General features: G+C 41.0%; 2 protein-coding genes across 2 annotated transcripts; both read right to left on the reverse strand.

Annotated features, from left to right (window-relative positions):
- Positions 1-1,689: 1,689 nt before the first annotated feature.
- LOC114552525 (uncharacterized) lies at positions 1,690-8,902 on the reverse strand. Its single transcript, XM_028573395.1, has 3 exons — positions 8,711-8,902; positions 5,911-6,379; positions 1,690-2,036 (listed from the first exon to the last, which is right to left on the reverse strand). Exons 1-3 carry the CDS (start codon positions 8,766-8,768, stop codon positions 1,691-1,693), a joined length of 873 nt encoding a protein of 290 aa, XP_028429196.1. The 5' UTR covers positions 8,769-8,902; the 3' UTR covers position 1,690.
- A 6,971-nt stretch (positions 8,903-15,873) lies between these two features.
- kctd14 (potassium channel tetramerization domain containing 14) lies at positions 15,874-22,449 on the reverse strand. Its single transcript, XM_028573837.1, has 4 exons — positions 22,311-22,449; positions 18,082-18,306; positions 17,575-17,709; positions 15,874-16,751 (listed from the first exon to the last, which is right to left on the reverse strand). The coding sequence occupies exons 1-4, from the start codon at positions 22,362-22,364 to the stop codon at positions 16,440-16,442; spliced, it is 726 nt and encodes a 241-aa protein (XP_028429638.1). The 5' UTR covers positions 22,365-22,449; the 3' UTR covers positions 15,874-16,439.
- Between the last annotated feature and the right edge of the window lie 1,249 nt (positions 22,450-23,698).

Below are 23,698 nucleotides of genomic sequence, written 5' to 3' on the forward strand. Positions count from 1 at the left end.
ATGCTCGAGTTCAAGTGCAGCTTTCGTCGTCAGTCCCCTTTTTAAACGAACGTTGGACTCGTGGACATTCACTAAAAGACCCTAGGTTGCATTTTGGCCACGGTTTTGGCTTTCCTAGCTTGTTTTGCTGGGTTGACTTTTTGTGCTTCCTTACTGTAAAGTTATTTGTAGCATAATTTCCTGGCCTGGCCTAATGCACCAGCCTCATAAATATTTAAGTTTAACGTTAATAATACTTTTTAGCTACCGTTTCAACCTGAAATCAATACTTACAGGACATCGTAGCTTTTTACTGTGGACAAAAAATAAGAAATCTGAACTAAGAACTTTTTTTCTCATCTAAGGAAGTCAATGTTATTGCACTTCCATGGCAAGAATAGCATGCGTGTCAGCATCTTTTATTAAAGAGAATTAGTGTAAATCTCTCTCACGCATAAATCTTACCTCAACACTAACTTAGGGTCATTTTAAACATCATAAACATAGCAATGCATGGCAAACATTGCATTTTAACAATACTTTTGAGAGGACTCCCCCCTTAAAAAAAAAAAAAAAAAGCTAATGCTAATGAATATAATTAGTGTCATGCTGGAAACATGGAAACATTTTAGCCAAGAATGACTGCTGACAGTGATGTCTTTGTGTTTACAGGAGGATCTGGGGACCGCAGGGAAAACCTGGCAAGCAACACTTTTCCTCCTTCCGGGGGCAGATAATGGTTTTCTGCCCCCCCGCAAAAGAACTTGAGGAACGGGCTAAACTTGGATTAGGTAAATGTGAGATTAAAGCACATAAGACTCGAGCGTTATTTACTTTGACACCTTATCTAACCTTCTTGCAAAGGAAACTATGGAATGAGCTGCTTTGAATTTGATGTTGGCTTGAGCCTGTCTGGTCCCATTTGTTATACTGTCTCTATATTGGGAAACAATTGACTATGTTAAAATACATTAAGCATTTGTTTTAAAGAAATATTATAGAGCAGTTTACTCTTTGATGCATTTTCACAAGTTTCCATGTAGCCATCTTATCCTTCAAATCCTTCAAATATAAACTAAGATAAACCTTTATTGATCCCCACAGGGGAAATTCACGTGTTGCAGTAGCACAGAGACAATGGAGAATAATGTTCTTACTATTTGCAGATGAATATAATAAGAATGTAAAAGGTTTCCATAAGAGACCAAGTGTGTTTTGGTGTATGCTTATTTAGCTTAAGCCATAACTATAAGATAGTTAGGGTCACAGTGGCCTCGAGCAAAGTACATTGAGTAATAATAACAAATGAGGACGAGACATAAAACAGTGGCCCCCACCCTGGCGGGTGTTGTGTGAAGATAGCAGTCCCGGTGAGGAAGAAGAAGAAGAAGAGGGGGCCCAAGAAAGAAAGTATAAGAGATGAGGGAAGAAAGAATAGAGGTCTGTCTAGAGCTATGGTGGAGTCTGTTGCTAGGGAAACGTAGTCTGGCTTTTTGATCTGTGTATTGCTGATGCTTGGCTGGAAATTTGACTTTATGTTACCGTCTTATTTCTCTTGCTTAGGATCAATGCTTTGGGGGTATATAGGTCCAGACACATTGAGAGAGGAATCCCTAACAAACAAAAAAAAAATCTTTTGAATAGAGTTGCTTATATTTAAAACAAAAATATGAAGAAAAAAAACACAAGAACAGACAAAGTGATCAACAAATCAGTTCATTTCCTGCAGCTGGATGCAAGCTGCAGATGTTTTTGCCCTCTTGCGGTCTCCTCTCCGGGTGAAGAATCCCACTATGAGCACCATGACGGGCAGAGCCACACAGAGCACGATGCGGCTGATGGGCAGCTCGACAGGACAGTCTATGGTGGGTGGAGAAGGAATCAGATTCTGGGCGGTGGGAGGATCTTGGAACAAAAAGGTGGAAGTGAAGTACAGAAACTCAGCCGTGCGGTTTTCTCCCGTGTTCACCTGACACCTCCACTTCCTGTTGTTGTCATCCCTCCGGAGTTTAATGACCAGCGTGATGTTGCAGCGAGTGAGGATAATCTGCTCGGACCTGCGCAGAGGAGAAACAAATGTTAAAAAAACGCATCGGTGAGCCACGCTGTTGCACTGGCTGACATGTTCCTTCATCACCATGAACACACACACACTAGTTTATTTTTGACTCAATCCCACACACATCGTCCAGTGTTTCCCAAACCTTTTCACATCAAGGACCCTTAAATTGACACAAACTAGACCACGGACCCCCAAGATTTCGGCCCATTGTCCCCCCCCACCCGATAGGATATTTGCCTTTAGATGTTTTATTACAGAAAGTGTATGAAAAGTGTATTTGATCAAAACATATTGTACCTTCAGTCATTGTGTTACGGATTTGTATGGAATTATAGTGAAAATAAATTACTCCCCTTTATGCTGGGGACCCCCATGGAACCCCCTCAAGGACCTCTGGGGGTCCCCGGACCCCGCTTTGGGCACCACTGCACTAGAGCACCGAATTAATCCGATGCTGAAATTAGTCCCAAAGAAATGCACATTTCCTCCTGTTTGTTTGCTTTAAAAATCATCGACCAAAAAAGTATATATTTGCGAGTTACTTTAAAGAACCAATGTGCTCTGGGCTGAGAAACTACAAAAACAACTCATCGTTGGTTTTAGGAATTTCGTGGGATTTGTTGACGATAAGAAAAGTTAAGAATAATATCAGCCTGGTCCTTTAATGTTAAGAATACTGTGTTTAGTATTGTAAAGTATGGAAGCCAATTTCTGCCAGTACAATCAATTCAATTCAATTTTATTTATAGCATCAATTCATAACAAGAGTTCTCTCAGGACCCTTTACAGATAGAGTAGGTCTAGACCACACTCTATAATTTACAAAGACCCAACAATTCTAGTAATTCCCCCCAAGAGCAAGCAGGAAAATCATAGATTAATTGTCTGCTTTTTATTACTTAGCTAACTTTTCAGCTGTTTGTTTAACACAGATAGGGTGTTAATTACTTTTTAAACGAGTACAAAATCAATATATCTGGGGCCAGTAAGTTATCATATCTTTGATATTGTTGATTTATGAAAGGAAAAAAAAAATGCCCTGTGCCAATCCAGTTAAACATGGAACTGTAATAAAATCAATTACTATACAAATGTGTGGGTGGTGGTACTTCCATCCATGAGGTTTTTTTTTAGTTTTATTGTTAAAACTAATAAACATTTTGGTTAATAAAAAGTACTATTCTTCAGAAAAGTAACTATCACACAACGCAGATTCCAGTGAGTATTAAAGAGCCCCTATTAAGCTTTTCTTTTTTTTCTGTCCTTTAGTGTGTTATATTGTTTGGTGTGTACAGTGGGGGAAGTAAGTATTTGACCCCTTGCTGATTTTGCAGGTTTGCCCACTTACAAAGAATGCAAAAATCTACAATTTTATGTACATTCTAACAGTGAAAGACAGAATCCCAAAGAAAATTCCAGAAAATCACATCATATGAATTTATTAAAATTGATAACCATCTGATGAGGAAAAACAAGTATTTGACCCCCTGGACAAACAGCATGTTAATATTTTGTAGAAAAGCCATTATTGGCCAGCACAGATGTCAAACGGTTTTTATAATTGGTGACAAGGTTGGTGCACATTTCGGCAGGGGTGTTGGCCCACTCCTCCCTGCAGACAGCCTCCAAATCATTCATGTTCCGAGGTTGTCGCCTGGCAACTCGAATTTTAAGCTCCCTCCAAAGATTTTCAATCGGATTCAGGTCTGGAGACTGGCTAGGCCACTCCAGAACCTTGATGTGCTTCTTCTTCAGCCACTCTTTTGTTGCTTTGGCGGTGTGCTTAGGGTCGTTGTGCTGAAACACCCATCCTCGACCCATCTTCAGCTCTCTCACTGAGGGAAGGAGATGTCGGTCCAGAATTCCACGATACATGGCCCCGTCCATCCTCCCCTCAATACGATGGAGTTGTCCCGTCCCCTTGGCTGAAAAGCACCCCCAAAGCATGATGTTGCCACCACCATGCTTGACGGTGGGGATGGTCTTCTTTGGGTTGTACTCGGTGTTCTTTGCCCTCCAAACACGACGAGTTGAGTTGAGGCCAAAAAGTTCTATTTTGGTCTCATCTGACCACATCACCTTCTTCCAGGCCTCTTCTGAGTCGTCCAGGTGGTGAATGGCGAACTTCATGCGGGCCTGTACATGTTTCTTCTTGAGCAGGGGGACCTTGCGTGCGCTGCAGGATTTCAATCCATGACGGCGTAGTGTGTTACCAACCGTTTCTTTTGTAACTGTGGTCCCAGCTGCCTTCAGTTGATTCATCAGTTCCCCCTTGTGGTTTTGGGATGATTCCTCACCGTTCGCATGATCAGGGACACCCCACGAGGCAAGATCTTGTGTGGAGGCCCAGACCGAGGGAGGTTGGCGGTGGTGTGGTGCTTCTTCCATTTCCTGATAACTGCACCGACAGTTGATCTTTTCTCTCCAAGTTGCTTTCCGATTCTCTTGTAGCCCATCCCAGCCTTGTGCAGATCAACAATCTTGTCCCTGATGTCCAGAGAAAGCTCTTTGGTCTTGCCCATGGTGGTGATGTTGGATGCTGGTTGTTTGGGTGTTGACAGGTGTCTTTTATACAGGTAACGAGGTGAGGCAGGTGTATTTGATGTAGATAATTTGTTCGGATTGGGGCTGTGTCTTAAAGAAAGACTAACTGGCTTGTAGGAGCCAGAATACTTGCTGTTTGTCCAGGGGGTCAAATACTTGTTTTTCCTCATCAGATGGTTATCAATTTTAATAAATTCATATGATGTGATTTTCTGGAATTTTCTTTGGGATTCTGTCTTTCACTGTTAGAATGTACATATGATTACAATTGTAGATTTTTGCATTCTTTGTAAGTGGGCAAACCTGCAAAATCAGCAAGGGGTCAAATACTTATTTCCCCCACTGTATGTAATAGATGTTTAAAGTACAAAAAGAAAACATTTCACTGCAAATGGAGCTTTTCTCTCCGACAGACTTTTCTCAACTTCCTGAAAACGCCTCGCCCACATTCCTGTTTAAATTTCCTTGTTTAGTGATGTTAGTGATTGAGAAAGCCAGCCCAGTTTTTCATATGTGCTGCCCATTGGTGTTGCCTGAGCAAGAACAGCTTGTTTGAATTTGGTTGACCAATCAGAGTAGACTTGGCTTTTCAGGAAGGCGGGCCAAGAGCTCCGACAGAGTGTTTCAGGCAGAGGAGCTGCAGCGATGTAGCCTAGAAATCACAACAGCAAATGTAATTTGCAGCCAGGGGTCATCTAGCAACTCTCTGTTGGCTTGCGAGCTGGAAAAACCAAACTCTAGTCAGGCCAATCCCATCGTGTATAGAGTCGGTGGGCGGGGCTTAACATAATGACGGCAAAGTTGGTCTTTGGAATTGGCTTTGGCCGCGACTCTGGAAGACTTGGAGTTCAGGTTTTCTTTGAGAAAAGAACAAAGAACGGCACTGAAGTCATTCTTAAAAAAGGAAGGATGTGTTTGGAGTTTTGCCGACCGGATACGGCAAAAGTTTAATCTATCAACTAGCGTTGCTCTGGTTGGTTGTAGCGCTACCTCCGAGGGGTGGGATAAACGCTTGTCTTTCAAATTCCCTGTGCACGCAGCACAGGGAATTTGAAAGACAAGCGTTTATCCCACCCCTCGGATTGAGCCTTGCTAATGGGGAGTTCCCAGACCCAAAATCTGGATGTGGGGCTGATGCTGGTCAGGCTAGCAGCAGTGGGCAGTATGAGAGCAGCAGTGGGCAGTATGAGAAATGGGCAGTATGAGAAACATCATGTTTTTTTGAACACATCAAAGCATGTACACCTATTCTAGTAGACCCTACGAGTACAAATATGATGCTGAAAAGGAGTGTAATAGGGGCTCTGTGACAGAAAGCTGAAAACCTGGTGTCTTTGGGCAGCGTGGTACCGTCCTCAGCCACCCAGCTGAGGTTGAAGCCGCTGGAGTATGACTTGCAGCTCCCAACGTCATAGTAGGTGAAGAGGATGCAGCTCAGGGAGAGGTTTCCTCCGGGCTGCAGGTCGGTGAAGGTGGAGACGGAGGTGATGGTGAGGAGAGACAGGTAAACGTCAGCGATGCCTTCTGCATGCTGCAGGCAGCGGTACGAGCCGGCGTCTTCCACGATGAGGCCGCGGAGGCTGAGAGAGCAGTTGGGTTCGATGGACATGCGGCCGGCCTTGTCTGAGCCCGCTCTCACCTGCCCCCCGCTGACCTCCTCGGTGTAGCGGCCGCCCTTGTAGAAGGTCCAGCTGATCCCAGAGCAGTCTGAGGAAAGCTGGTTGACACACGGCAGCAGAGCAACGCCTCCCAGTCTGCTGTACACAAACACTGCCTCCTTTACGCACCGCACACCTGAAATCACAAAAGTCACACGTATGATGACTCCCGTATCCTCTAAATCCTCCACCCAAAGCCCAACATAACCGATTTTGTGCCCTACGCAAGATTTCAGCTGTTTTCGCCTTTTAAGCTTTATTTGATTTTTTTTTTTGTAATTTTTGTTGATTTCTTTGACGTGTTTTTCCGCTTTTTTCAAAATAAAATTGTGGTTTTTCCAACATTTTTTAAGCATTTTTTTCAACGTTTTTTGTAGCTTTTTTAAATGATTTTTGTCACTTTTTCAAGGTTTTTGTTGCCTTTTTTTCAACGTTTTTGAAATTTCTTTTAAGCTATTAATTTTAGCATTTGCCTATGCTGCCATTTTAAATAATACTTTCAAATGCTCAGACGTGGAGAATATAACGTAGACGGCCAGTGTTGGAGCTATTCAAAGTTTTGTTATATTTAATAGTTAAATATTTACTTTACTAATTATACAGCTAAATGTGATTATGACATTAGTGCCCTACGCAAGATTTCAGCTGTTTCCGCTTTTTAAGCTTTAATTATTTATTTTTTTTTGCATAATCATTGTTGCTTTTTTGCATAATTTTTGTTTTTTTTCTTTGACGTGTTTTTCCGCTTTTTTCGACATTTTTTGTGGTTTTTCAAACATTTTTTAAGCATTTTTTCAACGTTTTGGGCATTTTTTTTATCTATTAATTTTAGCATTTGCCTATGCTGCCATTTTAAATAATACTGTCAAATGCTCAGACGTGGAGAATATAAAGTAGACGGCCAGTGTTGGAGCTATTCAAAGTTTTGTTATATTTAATAGTTAAATATTTACTTATTTATTTTGTTGCTGTTCTGTTTTAATTATATAGCTAAATGTGATTATGACATAAGCAGAGGTGGAGGCCTTGTCTGGACAGTTTTCAGTCCCTGCGTGATATTTGTTCCTTCGGTTTTTCAGAGTTTGATTTTGAGATTTCACTTAGTCGGATGGCAAACTGCCACAACAACCAGTGTTACATGAAAAGCCGTGATCTTTCAGATTTCGTGACACTACAACTACTCTTTCCCAAACTGTTGTTGACCTCGTATAGCCCTGAGCACATGGTGCACGTCTAGAACTTGTGAGCAGGGAAATTAAAGTTTTCCTTCTTGGAGAGTTTAATTTGAATGATTTCGAGAGGCCGGAAGAGGTAAAACCATCCAATTATTTCTGATGTGAGGTCAAACTAAATGTAACACTGTTATACAGCTATACAACAAAAGAAAAACAGAGAAATTCTTAACCCTTGCGCCCATATATGTCTACGTGTGTGTCTTTGTGAGAAATTATGAATTATTTTGACTAATAGTTAAGATCAGAGGATGTTGAGTGAACCACAGTTTATGTCAAAGTTTAGTCAGGAGACCCTTTTTTTCCAAATGCTATAAATTTGAATGAAACACCCAAAATCCAACGGAAGTAATCATTCATTTGACCTACGATGAATGTTGTATCACTCCCATACAAAGTACATCCATGCATCCAAATTATTTTTGGGCAACTTGGTTGAAAGAAACCCATATTTTGGATATAAAAATCTTTGAAAAGGACTCAAATTTGACCCTAGGACAACACAATGGTTAAAGACTTCTTTGACTGCAACCCAGAACCAAAAACTGGGCTCACTTATCAGGACCAGACCATGACGAATCCAGCAGTTGAAATAACAATTCTGTTCCCTCAAGTACTGTCCTCAAATACAATGTTGAGGTACTTGAACTGATTCATGCTGCTTTATACTTCTACTACATTTACGCTGAAAATATTGCAGGCATACATTTTACTCCGCTGCAGTTACAGTGCCTGACAGCAATATGTTTTACATAAAAAAATACAAAAAAAAGATAAGATTTTGAAATAAAATGCATCGCTAAAGATTTAAAAAAAAGTTTTGGCTTGCAGCTATCATCACAAAAAAAAAAGAAGCTTTTGGGACCTCTTATCGTATGTTTCAGATGAGTTGGTAGCAGTTCCACCAGGTCAAATTATCCAATCATTTATAAAAAATCAAAGATTAGAGAAATATCAGATTTGTAAGTTAATATAAAGCAGCAGCTCCTGCTTACTTTGATGCACCAGTATCAGTCTAGTAATTTCATATGCAGCCGGTCACAGGGGTCATTCTTTCTGCAGAAACCAGGACCAGGCACTTACTTGTAATATAGTATGTGGCATGTATAATATATACACAGTAAAAGAGTATTTTTTTATGTGTTGTATTGGTACTTTTACTTCTGTAAAGCAGCGGAGTACTTCTTCCATCACTGGACTAATTAAAACCCTAAAGAGATCAAAGTAAAGCGTACCTGGGAGAAGCAGACTGGCGAGCAGCAGAACTCTCATCAGGTTTTTTCTGCCCGTCATGTCGGAGGTGTCAGCGCTTCAGCAAGCCCTGTGCGTCTCTCTGCTGCTGGTGCTGCTGCTGAACTTTCTAGAAGACTTCAGTCTTCATTTCCTGTGTTACTCTGAACTGAACAGGACACACGCTGGTTCACCTCAGGGGTGTTTTCTGTCTCCCCTCCTTAATATTCGTTCACACAAACATCTGTTAAAGTGACGGATCGGAGCAGAAGCGTTCTAACGTTACACAGATGATTCTGTGCTAAGCTGAGGAAGAGTTAAGGGCAGTAACAGTTGACCACAGGATCGACTCTAGAATCAGAGATTTTGGGGTGCCTGGCACCCTTTTAACATATTTTTTTTTCTTTAAACATTACTTCTGTGTGAACCGTGCATTTTAACATCGTTTTGGACCATCATGATGGAGGGGGAAACACTGAATTATGTAAGATGGGCCGATCTGGAATCTTCTCCTCATGAGGTCATAAGGAGCAAGGTTACCTCCCCTTTCTCTGCTTTGCCCGCCCAGAGAATCTGGCCCACCCATGAGAGAGAGAGAGACATCATGGATTTAAAACGAGCAAAGTGGCAGTTGGTCAAGGCAATAGAGGAAACCCCCCCCCCTCCAAGGTCTAATAAAGGAAACTTCAGATACAGTATTAGGGGACCACTAAGGTCTATATAAAAGAGACTTCAGATACAGTATTAGGGGACCACTAAGGTCTATATAAAAGAGACTTCAGATACAGTATTAGGGGACCACTAAGGTCTATATAAAAGAGACTTCAGATACAGTATTAGGGGACCACTAAGGTCTATATAAAAGAGACTTCAGATACAGTATTAGGGGACCACTAAGGTCTATATAAAAGAGACTTCAGATACAGTATTAGGGGACCACTAAGGTCTACATAAAAGAGACTTCAGATACAGTATTAGGGGACCACTAAGGTCTACATAAAAGAGACTTCAGATACAGTATTAGGGGACCACTAAGGTCTATATAAAAGAGACTTCAGATACAGTATTAGGGGGGACCACTAAGGTCTATATAAAAGAGACTTCAGATACAGTATTAGGGGACCACTAAGGCCTATATAAAAGAGAAAATATAAAAGACTTCAGATACAGTTCAGATATTAGGGGACCACTAAGGTCTATATAAAAGAGACTTCAGATACAGTATTAGGGGACCACTAAGGTTTATATAAAAGAGACTTCAGATACAGTATTAGGGGACCACTAAGGTCTATATAAAAGAGACTTCAGATACAGTATTAGGGGACCACTAAGGTTTATATAAAAGAGACTTCAGATACAGTATTAGGGGACCACTAAGGTCTATATAAAAGAGACTTCAGATACAGTATAAGGGGACCACTAAGGTCTATATAAAAGCCTCCAAAGAGCACCATGTCATGGGACCTTTAAATGTGTCTAAAACCAGTTGCAGCTGTATGACCTCTTCTATAGCCTGGCCCTTAGGAAGGCCCATGTCAAGAATTTCACCAACTCTTAGATGGTTTTCATCTGGATTTGCTTTAACACTGAATCTCTTGTCTTGACTTTTTTTAATGATGAATGTGTTTGTATACCTGGCTGGTGGGATAATAAAGTTTGAGAGCCGGTGATCCATCAGCCTTCATCCTTACTGTCATGAGAGACACTAATAGGGGACATCAATAAAATGCTGTTTGAGTGACGCAAAAATAGGACTATTCATTCGCAAATGATCTAATCAACACACAGCTGCCACTTTATTTCTTTTTTTAAACGTGAAGGCTCCTTCTCGTCCTTGGAATCAGTAGTTTGACAAAATAATCTGAACATTTAGCAGCTTTTTTCAGAGCTTTCAACAGCATCTCGTGGTTAAGAAGGCAGACGCAGATCATCATTAAATGCAGTTGAAAAAAGTAGGTAAGTGGGCTTTGAGTTTTTATTTTGTTGTTACTATGGCTTCCTTCATAACTATGTGAAAAGTAATGGACTTCTGCAACTCTGTTTTACATTATAGTGCAAAACCTGCAACCAGAAATTACAACAAATAAAATAAAAAAATAAAAACATTAAATGCAAACTGTTTATCAGTTATTTCCTTTGAAAGGAATGTCTGACATTTTTGACCCAGTGTTTTGATTCCTTGTGGTGTATACGGTCTGTCTTCTATGCTGCTGTAACAACTTGTTGTCATTTCAACAAAACTTTGGGGAACGGAAAACAGATTTTAAGACATTTTTGCTAAAATTAATAATAGACAAACAGACTCAGTACCGGAGAAGAAAAAATGTTAAATGCCGTTTTAAAAAAACCCTCTAACATCTTGTGAATAACTATTGGTTTTGTCACTGGATGTTATAACTTCAATTGTGTGTTCAATACATAATGTTTTAAATAAATGGGTGGGAGGCCCCAACCATGAACTGCAACTTCCGCGTTTCGATCGGTGGGGGGCTTTTGTTGCACGTCATGCTGCGTCTCTTTTTCATCATTTCCTGTCATGTCTGAACTGCCGACTCTAATAACAAACTTTTTTAAACTGCCTAACCATATGAAAAACAAAACCCCAATGTCAGACTGAGTAAATTGAAACTCAAACTGATTGTAACTAATCAGTGTCACTTTTCTTGTAATGTGACCCACGGTGTGAAATGCAACAGTGTGCAACCTTCCTACGCCCGGCTGGGCTGGTGTTAAGTGCAAGCGTGATTGTGACACAATTGTGGTCAAACTACTGTAGGTGGCATGTCCATGTTCATTTCTCTGAACAAAGGAAGGAAACTCACTTTGGCCTCATTTTTTTGCTGGAGAAACTAAATTCTCTTTCAAATCTTCACAAGTGTTGTTTAATACAGTATATATATTTTTTTACCACACAGTTCAGTTGAATAAAAAAAAATTTAAAAAAGCCATTAAGGTGCCTGGGTGGCTAACTTGGTGGAGCGCACGCCCACTCGCGGAGGCTCGGTCCTCAACGCAGTGGCCGTGGGTTCGGTTCCGACCTGTGGCCCTTTGCTGTATGTTGTAAGCCCTCTCTGTCCCCTTTCATGTCTAAGCTGTCCTATCAAATAAAGGCCTAAAATGGCAAAAAAAATAATCTTAAAAAAAAAAAAAAAAAAGCCATTCTTCAGGAGTCAGACCATTCACATATACCGAGTGTGAAAAAGGACATGATTTGCGATCAAAAACAGGAGACTACGATGCTAGCAGCTCTGTGAGTCTGAGATAAGTGCTAACATCAGTATGCAACATGCTCACAATGACTACGCTAACATGCGGATGTTCTGCAGACGTTCAGCTGCCACGATACCATCTTCACCAACTTAGTGTAGCGTGTTAGCATGGGCTAATCACAAGTACAGCTGACGCTGATGGAAATGTCATTAGTTTTGCTGGAACATAGTCATAAACCAAAGTGTTGGACAAAATGTAAGTCTCGCTTTGCCAGACCCTCCCACAGCACTGTGGGCTAGTCTGGCTAGTCCACATAACATTCCTGGATGGGAGAAAAACATTCTCTGGTTGATTGGCATTTCTTTAAACCAATCACAATCGTCAGAGCCACGGTGCCTCTGCAAAATAGCCTCGGGAAGGAACTTGTTTTGGTGGAACGTGTACGTTCAAAGGTTGTTTTAGTCATGCAACAGAAAACTCAGAGAGGACAGATAGTCTAGCTAGCTGTCTGGATTTACCCTGCAGAGATCTGAGGAGCAGTTAACCATAGTCCTCACAAATCAGCCGGAGGTTAGAACGCCAACACAAAGGAAGCTGAAGGCAACGGACACCCAGCCGAAAATACCGAGATACGGTGGAATTTCCGGCGGCACCGGAGCAATCCCGGAAGTGGAAGGTTGAGGATATAGACCAAACCCTAAATGTCCCTCTCAGGCTGAATTTAACTAACTTTTGTGATCCTCTGACTTTTCATCTAGCACCATCATAATGTCAACATTTGTCTAGTCTATATCCACAAAGTTCCACTTCCAGGATTGCTCCGGTGCCACCGGAAATTCTGCCGGTTGTCCGTCACCTTCCGCTTTCTTAGTGTTGTAATTTTAAACTCCGGTGTCTTGCAATGCGAGATTAGGGTAAACATTAACCTGGTGCATCATAACAAATATTTGAGGGTTGCTTCTTGCTTGTGTACAATTTACGGCAAAGGTTCTGAGAATGTCTTTTATATCCGAGCTAAATTGGTATTGTAACCGAAATGTCCCTAACCTAATCGATATCGGCACGAAGATGTAATCAAAACCGGGACCTTGTGAATTGGAATCAGATCGACTTGGGAAATCATTGCCGATATCCAGGCCCTAGTTACATTTAATAGCAATCCATGCAATAGGTGTTGAGACATTTGGCCCAAAGCAACATGTGTTGACATGGTGGCGAGAAAGGAAAGGTCAGAGGATCACCAAAGTCAGCAGGATTCATCCTCTGGGGATCATGAATGTCTGTACAGAAATCCGTTATTAAGCTATTTCAGTCTGGACCAAAGCGGTGGACCGACCAAGATCGTCATCCAATTGCCCTGGTAGGGCTAAAAATCCAGCAACATTCAGTTTTCTCACATTAACACGTTCACAAAAAAATCTATCTATCTATTAATGGATAAGGTACCAGCAGGTTTTGGAAATATGCCTGAATGCTCTACATAATTAGTTTTGTGAATTCATTATATAAAACTCAACATCCATCTACTATAGATTACTCTGGTATGATGTACTGTATATATATTATTATGGGTAATATAGAGGGGGTAGTATGGAAGTTTAAGCTCAATCTATAGTAATGGATATGTAAATGAATGTTATGTATTTATTAGTGCTGTCAGTTAAACGTGTTATTAACAGCGTTAACGCAAACCCATTTTAATGGCGTCCATTTTTTTTGATCTCAAGATTAGTGTTCTTTTTGGCCTAGCAAACTTTGTAGTTTTTTTTCACATGCTGTTGCAACAACTAGTAACGTTAGAAAAACTACAACACCACACCGGATCTAGCTAGACCGGAAACTAAACAACAGACACGCCACACACACTTGTTAGGGCTGGCGAGCCAGCCAAAGAGAATTCGGCTACATTTTGAGTGGATGGCGAGTGTGAGACTCCGAAATGGACGCCAATAAGATTCTGAATGGAAAGTTTACTTTTAAAAAGTTGCCAAATGGTTCCATTGACAAGACCAAAGTGATGCGCGTTTTTTGTCGTCGTGATCTGAGCTATCATCACAGCACGTCCAGTCTGAAATACCACTTGATGGCCGAGCACACAGCTGATGGCCGATCACACAGCTGATGGCCGATCACACAGCTGATGGCCGAGCACACAGCTGATGGCCGAGCACACAGCTGATGGCCAATCACACAGCTGATGGCCGAGCACACAGCTGATGGCCGATCACACAGCTGATGGCCGAGCACACAGCTGATGGCCAAACACACAGCTAATGGCCGAGCACACAGCTGATGGCCAAACACACAGCTGATGGCCAAACACACAGCTGATGGCCGAGCACACAGCTGATGGCCGAACACACAGCTGATTGCCGATCACACAGCTGATGGCCGAGCACACAGCTGATGGCCAAACACACAGCTGATGGCCGATCACACAGCTGATGGCCGAGCACACAGCTGATGGCCGATCACACAGCTGATGGCCAAACACACAGCTGATTGCCGATCACACAGCTGATGGCCGAGCACACAGCTGATGGCCGAGCACACAGCTGATGCCAGTTCTCCGCCCCCTCGTCAAAGCCAGGCGTCAAAAGCACAAAGCAAGCCGATCCACTTTTCCATGAAGATAAGAGCATTAAAATGAGAAAAAAAATAATGGGACAAATAGAAATCAAGGGACATTTAGAATAAATAAAAATGTGCGATTAATTGCGCGTTAACTGACATTAACGCGATTAATCGCAATTCAATATTTTAATCGTTTGACAGATCTAGTATTTATGCCTGATTTCATGTGGAAGTTGTTGATTGGTGCACAAACCTCACTTCCTACAACAGATGGCTTCTCAGGATGTCACACCAAGATGATGCTCTTGTACCCAAACGTTGCCTACTTTTAAACTTTATATATTTTTGCAAATTATACAGTGTGCAGGAGTTTTCTTCGCAACTTTTGACAACGCACCTGTCTCACGCTGTAGACGTGCTAAGTATTTTTCTGTTGCTGTCAATCTTGAAATTGAGAAGCAAACAGACACCTTCTAATTTGATCTTTTATTAACATAAAACATATACAGCCCACTAAAAACAAAAAGTCCCAAGAACTTTAAATGTAGGTGGAGTCCGCATGTTCTTGCATTTGTGATCAGACGCTGAGCCGACTGTCTGCTCTCATCCAAACACTCACAGAGCAGGTAGGAGGACACTTCTTGTCCTTATGGCCTCTCTGCTACAGCGCAGTCTTCGTAGCGACTCTGTAACTACTGTTGTTTTCCACACTCTGATCACACAGGAAGTGGTCTGACATACACAGCGGCTGATAGTTACCCTGTCCCACTCTTTGGTTAATACAGAGGCTTCCGCTCTGCTTTCTTTTGACAATGCTTGTTCAGCGTTTGCGTTTCATGACCTGTTTGTTTCTTTTAATCTGGGTTGTGGATTGCACAATGTTGTGTGTGTGACGCAATGTTTGTTTCCACCTCCCTGGTACAACATGTGATATATAGAGCTGAGGTATTTCACACCAAAACATATTTGAAAATATCATTTCGGAGAAACTGAAGTGGTTCTTTTCACTGAACGGAGTTGTTATGAGAGCTATGGTTTTTGTTTTTGCACACAAAATAATATGATCAGTTTATAAAATGTGATCCATTGTTCCAGAATAAACTACCAAAAGGTATATGAAGTAGTTAGATTTAGCTCCACCTTGACTCACTACAACATTAAAGTATGGCTTACAAAAATGGATACGTTTGGATCTTTAAGTATATTTTGTTGCTAATATTTCTGTAATATGAATCAAATGATTTAAATATGGTTATTTTAAACACTTCACAGTAGTAGTACAGTATATGTACATTCATTTAGCAGCTGATCAAGTGCACAACAGGTACCTGATTAAACAACCTTCTAAACTTTGTGAGTAAAAAAAAAAAAAAAAAAAAACACATTTTGTAACTGGATAGTTTATTTCCTAAATTTAGCAGCAGCTTTTATTTACATTACACAGGATGTAAGAGAATATTCATTTTATAAGTACCTACAATTCTTTAAGACAAAAGTTTACTTTTTTTTAAAGGATATAAGAATTTTTTGGGCACCTTGTTAGCTCACGTGGTAGAGCGGGCGCCCATATATACTGTAGAGGATTACTCCATGATGCAGCAGCCGCGGGTTCGACTCCAGCCCTTTGCTGCATGTCATTCCCCCCTCACCCCTTTCAAATCTAAGCTGTCCTATACAAATAAACGCCTCAAATGCCCCCAAAAAATTACTTTGAAGGGCCCATCCCTCTAGATTAGAAATGCATGTTATACACATGTTTACATATGGACACCTTATGTCTAAAATGGCTAGTGTTAAAAATCAAGGACCCCCCCACCCCCAAATTTCTTTTTTACATTAGCGCATAAACACGCAGCAACTTTACAACTATTTAGGAGCAACTTGGTGTGTCAAAACTCTGCCTGTTTTTAATTCAACAGTATGCACCGTTCTCTCCTGTGCTCTGAATAATCACCACCAGGTGAATGTGAGTTTGTGGAAGAAGTCGTAGCTCCTGGACAGGAAGCTCCTCTCCAGGATGTGCGGCCGGATGCTCACCCGGTAGCCCTGACTCTCGATGTCCATCTTCACGCAGTCCAGCAGGTCTTTGACGGACAGGACGGCCTTCCAGGGTCCGAACGTCACCACCGACTCCTTATCCGCCTCCAGGCTGTTGATGGCGTTGTCGTAGAAGCCCAGATCCTCCTCCGTGCGCAGCACGCAGACGATGATGGTGGAGTGGCGGGCGGCGATGGCCTCGGCTCTGGCGATACGAATCAGAACCTGGAAGAAAAAGTTAAAATACTACGTTCGTTAACAGCCAAATACATTATTCTTAAAAAGTAGGGTTGGGCATCGTTTGGATTTTAACAATTCTGATTCCAATTGCGATTCTTCCTTTGATTCCGGTCCTTAGTGATTCAGATTCTTTGAGGAGTGGAGTTGAAACGGGTCACATGCTTATTTCACAAATAAGAGGAAAGGTTTTTTTTGACTCAATGGTGGGTTGTAGTTTTACAGGGCTTTTTTCAACGTAAAATAAAGCCCCACTAGAGTGTTGCTTACTGTGCTCCACGGCTGCAACACAACAAGCACCTGGCCGCTATGGAAACCACAACCTGCGCATGTAAAATTGGGAAGCAATGATCGGATTTGAAACCAAATCCTCCAAACGATTCAACACGATTCCGATAAAGAAACCATTCTACTGGAATCGTAATTTTTGAAACGATTCCAAGTAGGAATCGGTTCTCAATGCCCAATCCTATTAAAAAAGGTCCCATATCAAGCCTATTTTCAGGTTCCTACTTCTGTATTAGGTTTCTAGTAGAACATGTTTGTATGCTTTAATGTTAAAAACAAACAAATGTATCTCACTTTTTACAATATGGGACCTTTAAAGCTTTAGTGCGTAACTTTTTGATATTAATGAACGTCCGTTACATTCGCTCATTACAGAAAAGTAAAGAGTGCCACCTGTAGAAACTCAAACTAAAATCAATAAATAAAAAAGGTTTAAAGATGTTGTGGTGCAGTACAATGGACATGACCTGACTTAATTGAACAATGGAGTAGAAACTGACACACATGAGTGAGTGTAGCAGACCTCAATGTTCTCTTTGTAGTGCGGCACTCTGGAGAGGAACTGCTGCCTCCCCACCAGCTCTCCAAACAGCCGAGGAGTTTCCTCCAAAACCTTGATCAGTGGTTTGATGTTGTAGTACACCGCCTCCCTGTGAACCTACACACACACACACACACACACACACACACACACACACACACACACACACACAGAGAGAGAGACAGAGAGAGAGAGAGACAGAGAGAGAGACACACACACACACACACACACACACACACACACACACACACACACACACACACACAGAGAGAGACACACAGAGAGAGACACACACACAGAGAGAGAGAAACACACACACACAGAGAGAGACACACACAGAGAGAGAGACACACACACAGAGAGAGAGAGACACACACACACACACACACACACACACACAGAGAGAGAGAGAGAGAGACACACACACACACGTTGATATTCCAGTAAACTCTGAGTGAGGACCGATCCCGTATGGATCAGACTACAGACCTCCTGGATGTTCTCTGTGGGCAGCCGGTCGGATCGCAGGAAGTCCAGGATGGCTCCAAAGTGTGAACCATCGCGGTCGATGAAGTAGCGTCCCGCTGCGTCGCTGTGTAGTTTGGGCTGTCTGCTGAACAGCTCGGCCAGCGTGGAGTCGGGGTGTTTCCGGAGCGTGCTCAGAGAGGTGCTGAACAGGTGACCCCCGACATTCAGCTGCACCACAGGAGAGTTCTGAGGGGGGTGGGAAAGATTTGGCAATTTAAACTCGAGCTTATGCACTGCTGCTTAACTCTCTGCTTCGGAGGTGCTGCAAGCGTATCACTCCGCCCAAGTAGCAGAAGTAGCAGTGCTTCGCCTTCTGAGAATATAGTTCCCAGTATGTATATGGTGAGAAGATGGCTGTGTGTCATGTGACCTTGTTCTTTGTACACCCTGTGACTATACAAAACACAACATGTAAATAGGAAAATGTTGGCGTTATTTTGTCACTTATTGGGAGCAGTAGGCTAGATGGAGCCGGTTACCTCCAGGATCTATGCTAAGCTAGGTTAGATGGAGCCGGTTACCTCGAGGATCTGTGCTAAGCTAGGCTAGATGGAGCCGGTTACCTCCAGGATCTGTGCTAAACTAGGCTAGATTGAGCCGGTTACCTCCAGGATCTGTGCTAAGCTAGGTTAGATGGAGCCGGTTACCTCGAGGATCTGTGCTAAGCTAGGCTAGATGGAGCCGGTTACCTCCAGGATCTGTGCTAAGCTAGGCTAGATGGAGCCGGTTACCTCCAGGATCTGTGCTAAGCTAGGCTAGATGGAGCCTGTTACCTCCAGGATCTGTGCTAAGCTAGGCTAGATGGAGCCTGTTACCTCCAGGATCTGTGCTAAGCTAGGCTAGATGGAGCCAGTTACCTCCAGGATCTGTGCTAAGCTAGGCTAGATGGAGCCAGGTACCTCCAGGATCTGTGCTAAGCTAGGCTAGATGGAGCCGGTTACCTCCAGGATCTATGCTAAGCTAGGCTAGATGGAGCCGGTTTCCTCCAGGATCTGTGCTAAGCTAGGCTAGATGGAGCCGGTTACCTCCAGGATCTATGCTAAGCTAGGCTAGATGGAGCCGGTTACCTCCAGGATCTATGCTAAGCTAGGCTAGATGGAGCCGGTTACCTCCAGGATCTATGCTAAGCTAGGCTAGCGGTGGGGCCATCTGACCGTCTGAGTTACAACACGCACTGAGATGAGAAGGGTGTGTATGAACTTATCTAACTCTGGGGGATACAGTGAATAAGACAAAGTCTAGTTTGGGATTCATTCAGATGCTGATTAGACCGAGTGAGACAACTTGTGATGTCCACGGAACATTATTTTTGTCCTCGCAAACTACGCAGAACTCAGCAACCGATACTGCAGATGGAACACAGTGAAACACCTGTACTTGCACTCGCTCGCTGACAGGCAGCTGAATACCGCCGCAGTACTTTAATACTGTGTCCTCAGTACTTTAATACTGTGTCCTCAGTACTTTAATACTGTGTGCTCAGTCAGTGAGTCAGCACGAGGCGCCTCCACCTTCAGTTTGCTCAGGTTGATAAGAGCACATGCCTCGGCTGTCTGTCACTGAATCAGTGTCAGCTGTTCCTGAATCACCCACTTACAGCAGCACGCACTAGACAACTACACACATCCAGAGTTGTGTATCTTTCCTTCTGTTTGTTGAAAACGTTATGCACATTTTGAGAATGTGGGAAACCCATTATTGATGAAAAAAAAACTGAAATGTAAACAATAAACTAGCCTGTAAACTGTAGATTACAAAAACATTAGGCCATTATATATTCTGCATATTATATATACACACACTATAAATATATATATAGTCCATTATATATTCTGTTAATACATTGCATATATCTGTTATTCTTAATATAATGGTACTGCTACTACATTGCACATATCTTTACATGTCATATTACACAGCCATATTTATTCTGCTCTTACTGTATAAGGTAGCTGCTAATACACGGCACATATTTATATTTAATTGATATTACTCTAATCCACCTTCTGTAAACCAACTGTACACTACTGTCTACACTGCACTAGATGTCTTGTCCTGTCTATGCACCAACTGTCTATAGTTTGAATATCACACATATGCACTTTTCTGCTCTTTTGCACTTCTGGTTGGACACAAACTGCATTTTGTTGTCTTTCTACTTGTACTGTACATTGCGAATGACAATAAAGTAGAATCTAATCTAATCTTAAAATTAGACAACAGTGACTATACAGTATATCACTGACGTAGTTTCTGGATTCGCCAATCCCAAAAATACAATCCATCTTGTTGTAGGGCTGCACACTATATCATTTTTTTTTTTTTTTTTAATCGTCATCGCGATATCAGCTGTCGCAATAAACATATCGTGAAAGGCTGCGACATATCGCGAAAGATACTCAGAGATTTGTTTGTGTTAGTTGAAATGAAATATCAGTAGAAAACTGCACTTTAAAATGGAACGGTCATTCTTTTTTTAGTGGCGCCTTTCATATTCAATTCAATGTTAAATTTGTTCAATAAAAGAATGATGGAAATGATTTCCTTTCATTTGTTTTAAAGTAAACAAGCAAACTGTTGTACTGAAAGCAGCAGAAAGGCCAAACTGCATTCACTCTAATATTTGTTTATTTATCGCAAATAGCTAAATGACATGTAATGTAAAGTAATATCGTTATCGCAATATTCAGCAACGTTATTCCATATCGCATATTTTCCTCATATGGTGCAGCCCTATCGCGTCGTATTGGGACCCAGCACTGACCCTGTGAAAGAGTCTTTAATTTAATTTAATTAATTTAAACATACAAGATAATACTCAGATTGTACTATGTATTGTTCAGGCTTGTGCGCCATCATGAACACACTTCACAATCGTCTTTGTACTCACAAAAAGCTTCATATGAACTTGTCTTACCTTTTAAATCTGTTGGTGGAAAGTAACAAAAAGCACATTCACTCAGTACATTAAGTACAACTTTGAGATACTTTAAAGTATTTCCATTTTAAAGCTACTCTAAACTTCTAACTCAACTACATCTTAAGGAGGTAAATATTGTACTTTTTACTGCACTACATTTTGCGGATTCGGCTTAAAAAAAAAAAAAAAAAAAAAAAGATGTATTCCTTCAGATTAAATTACAACAGTAAAGTAACGAAAATAATCTCCACCTTCACCAGCTGCAACAATAAAATAACCACATTAATGCAGCAATAATTATAATCTGAAATGGACCATTCTGCATAATGGCTTATTTTACTTTGCAGACTTTAAAATAGAGGTTTATGCTAATAGCCGACTTACGTACTTTTAATTGAGTAAGACTTGCAGGACTTTTAGTTGGAACCAGTAACTATTTTTATATATATATATATATATATATATATATATATATATATATATATATATATATATATATAACCCAGTCAAGGAAAGTTTTACTTTTTATTTATGCATTGTTTACACATCATTATCATTTGATTTGATTCTGGTGGTCCGTAAAAGGGACTAGTTTTTTCATATGTTCAAAATTTTGCATTTATCAACAGTTATAATAGATACATGTATTCATTATTATCCAGTGAAAGTACTGATTTAGCAAGAGGGGTGTGTGTGTGTGTGTCACTCAATCTCACCCCCCCCCCAAAGGTCTGATCCTAGAATCGCCCCTGGTTGGAACTTATTTTTTACGGTCACTGGTTGGAACAGAGCATTTCTACACTGAAGCTACTTTTACTTCAGTAAAAGATCTGAAATTAACATTCAGACGGAAATATTGTCCTTTTTACTCGACAAAAAGTAGCCTAGCTTCTTTCTGAGATACAATGAAAGAGTGAATCTACCCAAAGTAGACATAAACTTGTACTTCTGCTTCAGCTGAGTAACTCGGGAGTTTCCTCAAGTTGGATTTTGTAGGCTACTTTTCTGAGGAAAGAAAAGGACGCTGTTAACCCGGCTTTAAACAAACTGTTTAAGAACTTAAAAAGGAGAAAAGATACCGAACATATATCTGCAGTGGATAATGGGCGCATTGTGCAAGCAATTGGGGGAACTTTCTTCTTCTCAGCCGTGTAGCCTGTGACCGTTTTCATCCACCTGTTTCGTCCGTTAACAGGTGTAGAGTTCAGTTTAGCTCTCACTGCTGCACGAAATATAACTGTCACATAAAAAAAAAGGATGTTTTTCTTACTGGATGTGCGGCTGAAGACTGTTTCTCAGTTGATTTGTAGTCCGGCAGACTCATCTTGGCTGGTCCAGATGGTAGCTGGGAGTTTCTATTTTTAACACCACCCAACAGGTAGGAGCCAGGGGGCGTGGCCTAACCCGGACCTGATGCTTTAATGCCGAGGAGATGAGTCACTCAGTCCTAACATTTTTTGACCAATTTGATGCCCTTCTTCTGAATCACATTTAGACAATGCGAATGCTGCAACATACCTGTGCAAATGTACTCATATAACTCCCATCCTTTTTATGTTATGTGTTTTTTTGTTGTTGTTTTTTTTTTATCTTTTTGTATTGTTTTAACCATGCCTTTCCCTGTGGTTGTGGACCAAACGGTTCAAATATTTAGCCAAAACTTCTGACCAAACCGTTCAAATATTTAGCTAAAACTTCTGACTAAACCCCTCAAATATTTAGCTAAAACTTCTGACTAAACCCCTCAAATATTTAGCTAAAACTTCTGACTAAACCCCTCAAATATTTAGCTAAAACTTCTGACTAAACCCCTCAAATATTTAGCTAAAACCTCTGACCAAACTGTTCAAATATTTAGCCAAAACCTCTGACCAAACTGTTCAAATATTTAGCTATAAACTTGACCAAACCATTCAAATATTTAGCTAAAACTTCTGATTAAACCCTTCAAATATTTAGCTAAAACTTCTGACCAAACTGTTCAAATATTTAGCTATAAACTTCTGACCAAACCATTCAAATATTTAGCCAAAACTTCTGGCCAAACTGTTCAAATATTTAGCTAAAACCTCTGACTAAACAGTTCAAAGTGGTTAGCTAAAAGTAATGGCAACATTTAGCTTCACTCCAAGTAGCACTGCAGTAGTACGATTTCTGGCCAAACCAACCTTATTGACAGTTCAGTTGTATGAAAAAGTAGTATTGGAATAAATTTGGAATATACATTGGGAATTGGTGAAGAGGTACATAAGTTCATCTGACCAAAAAGGTTGGGAACCACGGTTTCATTTTGTTATATTATATGGAAGAAGTTGGTAAGTGTGGTTTTGAAATATGCTGTGGATACGATGACCTTCCACCATAGATAAATTAAAATGTATGAATTAACTAAGAAAAATGGACAATACAATGGTCCATCTAAATAGAGCAAACGCTCAAATCGATATGGCATTACATATAGATCAAAGTAATATATTCAGGATCAAATGACAAAAGTTGTGTTCAGTGGTCTGCTGCACATATGGAACCAGGGAATAAAGCAGAGGGAGACATCCAATTTACTCCAGTCACTCTTTCAATCAGATTATATGGTAGATCGTCACTCTTACACACAAGGAAATAAAATACTCCAATAATAGTTTCCACCATATTCTACAA

The sequence above is a fragment of the Perca flavescens genome, chromosome 3 (genome assembly GCF_004354835.1).
Source record: "Perca flavescens isolate YP-PL-M2 chromosome 3, PFLA_1.0, whole genome shotgun sequence".
Classification (NCBI taxonomy): Eukaryota; Metazoa; Chordata; class Actinopteri; order Perciformes; family Percidae; genus Perca; species Perca flavescens.

Bases quoted from the DNA above. Each gene is read 5' to 3' on its own strand.
- LOC114552525 (XM_028573395.1), bottom strand. From the start codon at position 8,768: ATGACGGGCAGAAAAAACCTGATGAGAGTTCTGCTGCTCGCCAGTCTG. The intron at 6,380-8,710 runs GTACGCTTTACT...TTGTGATTTCAG, and splicing joins CGCCAGTCTGCTTCTCCCAG to GTGTGCGGTGCGTAAAGGAG. The intron at 2,037-5,910 runs GTTTTCAGCTTT...TCCTCTGCGCAG, and splicing joins ACGCTGCCCAAAGACACCAG to GTCCGAGCAGATTATCCTCA.
- kctd14 (XM_028573837.1), bottom strand. From the start codon at position 22,364: ATGAGTCTGCCGGACTACAAATCAACTGAGAAACAGTCTTCAGCCGCA. The intron at 17,710-18,081 runs GTCTGTAGTCTG...GTGTGTGTGTAG, and splicing joins CCACAGAGAACATCCAGGAG to GTTCACAGGGAGGCGGTGTA. The intron at 16,752-17,574 runs GTCTGCTACACT...TTTTTCTTCCAG, and splicing joins ACTACAAAGAGAACATTGAG to GTTCTGATTCGTATCGCCAG.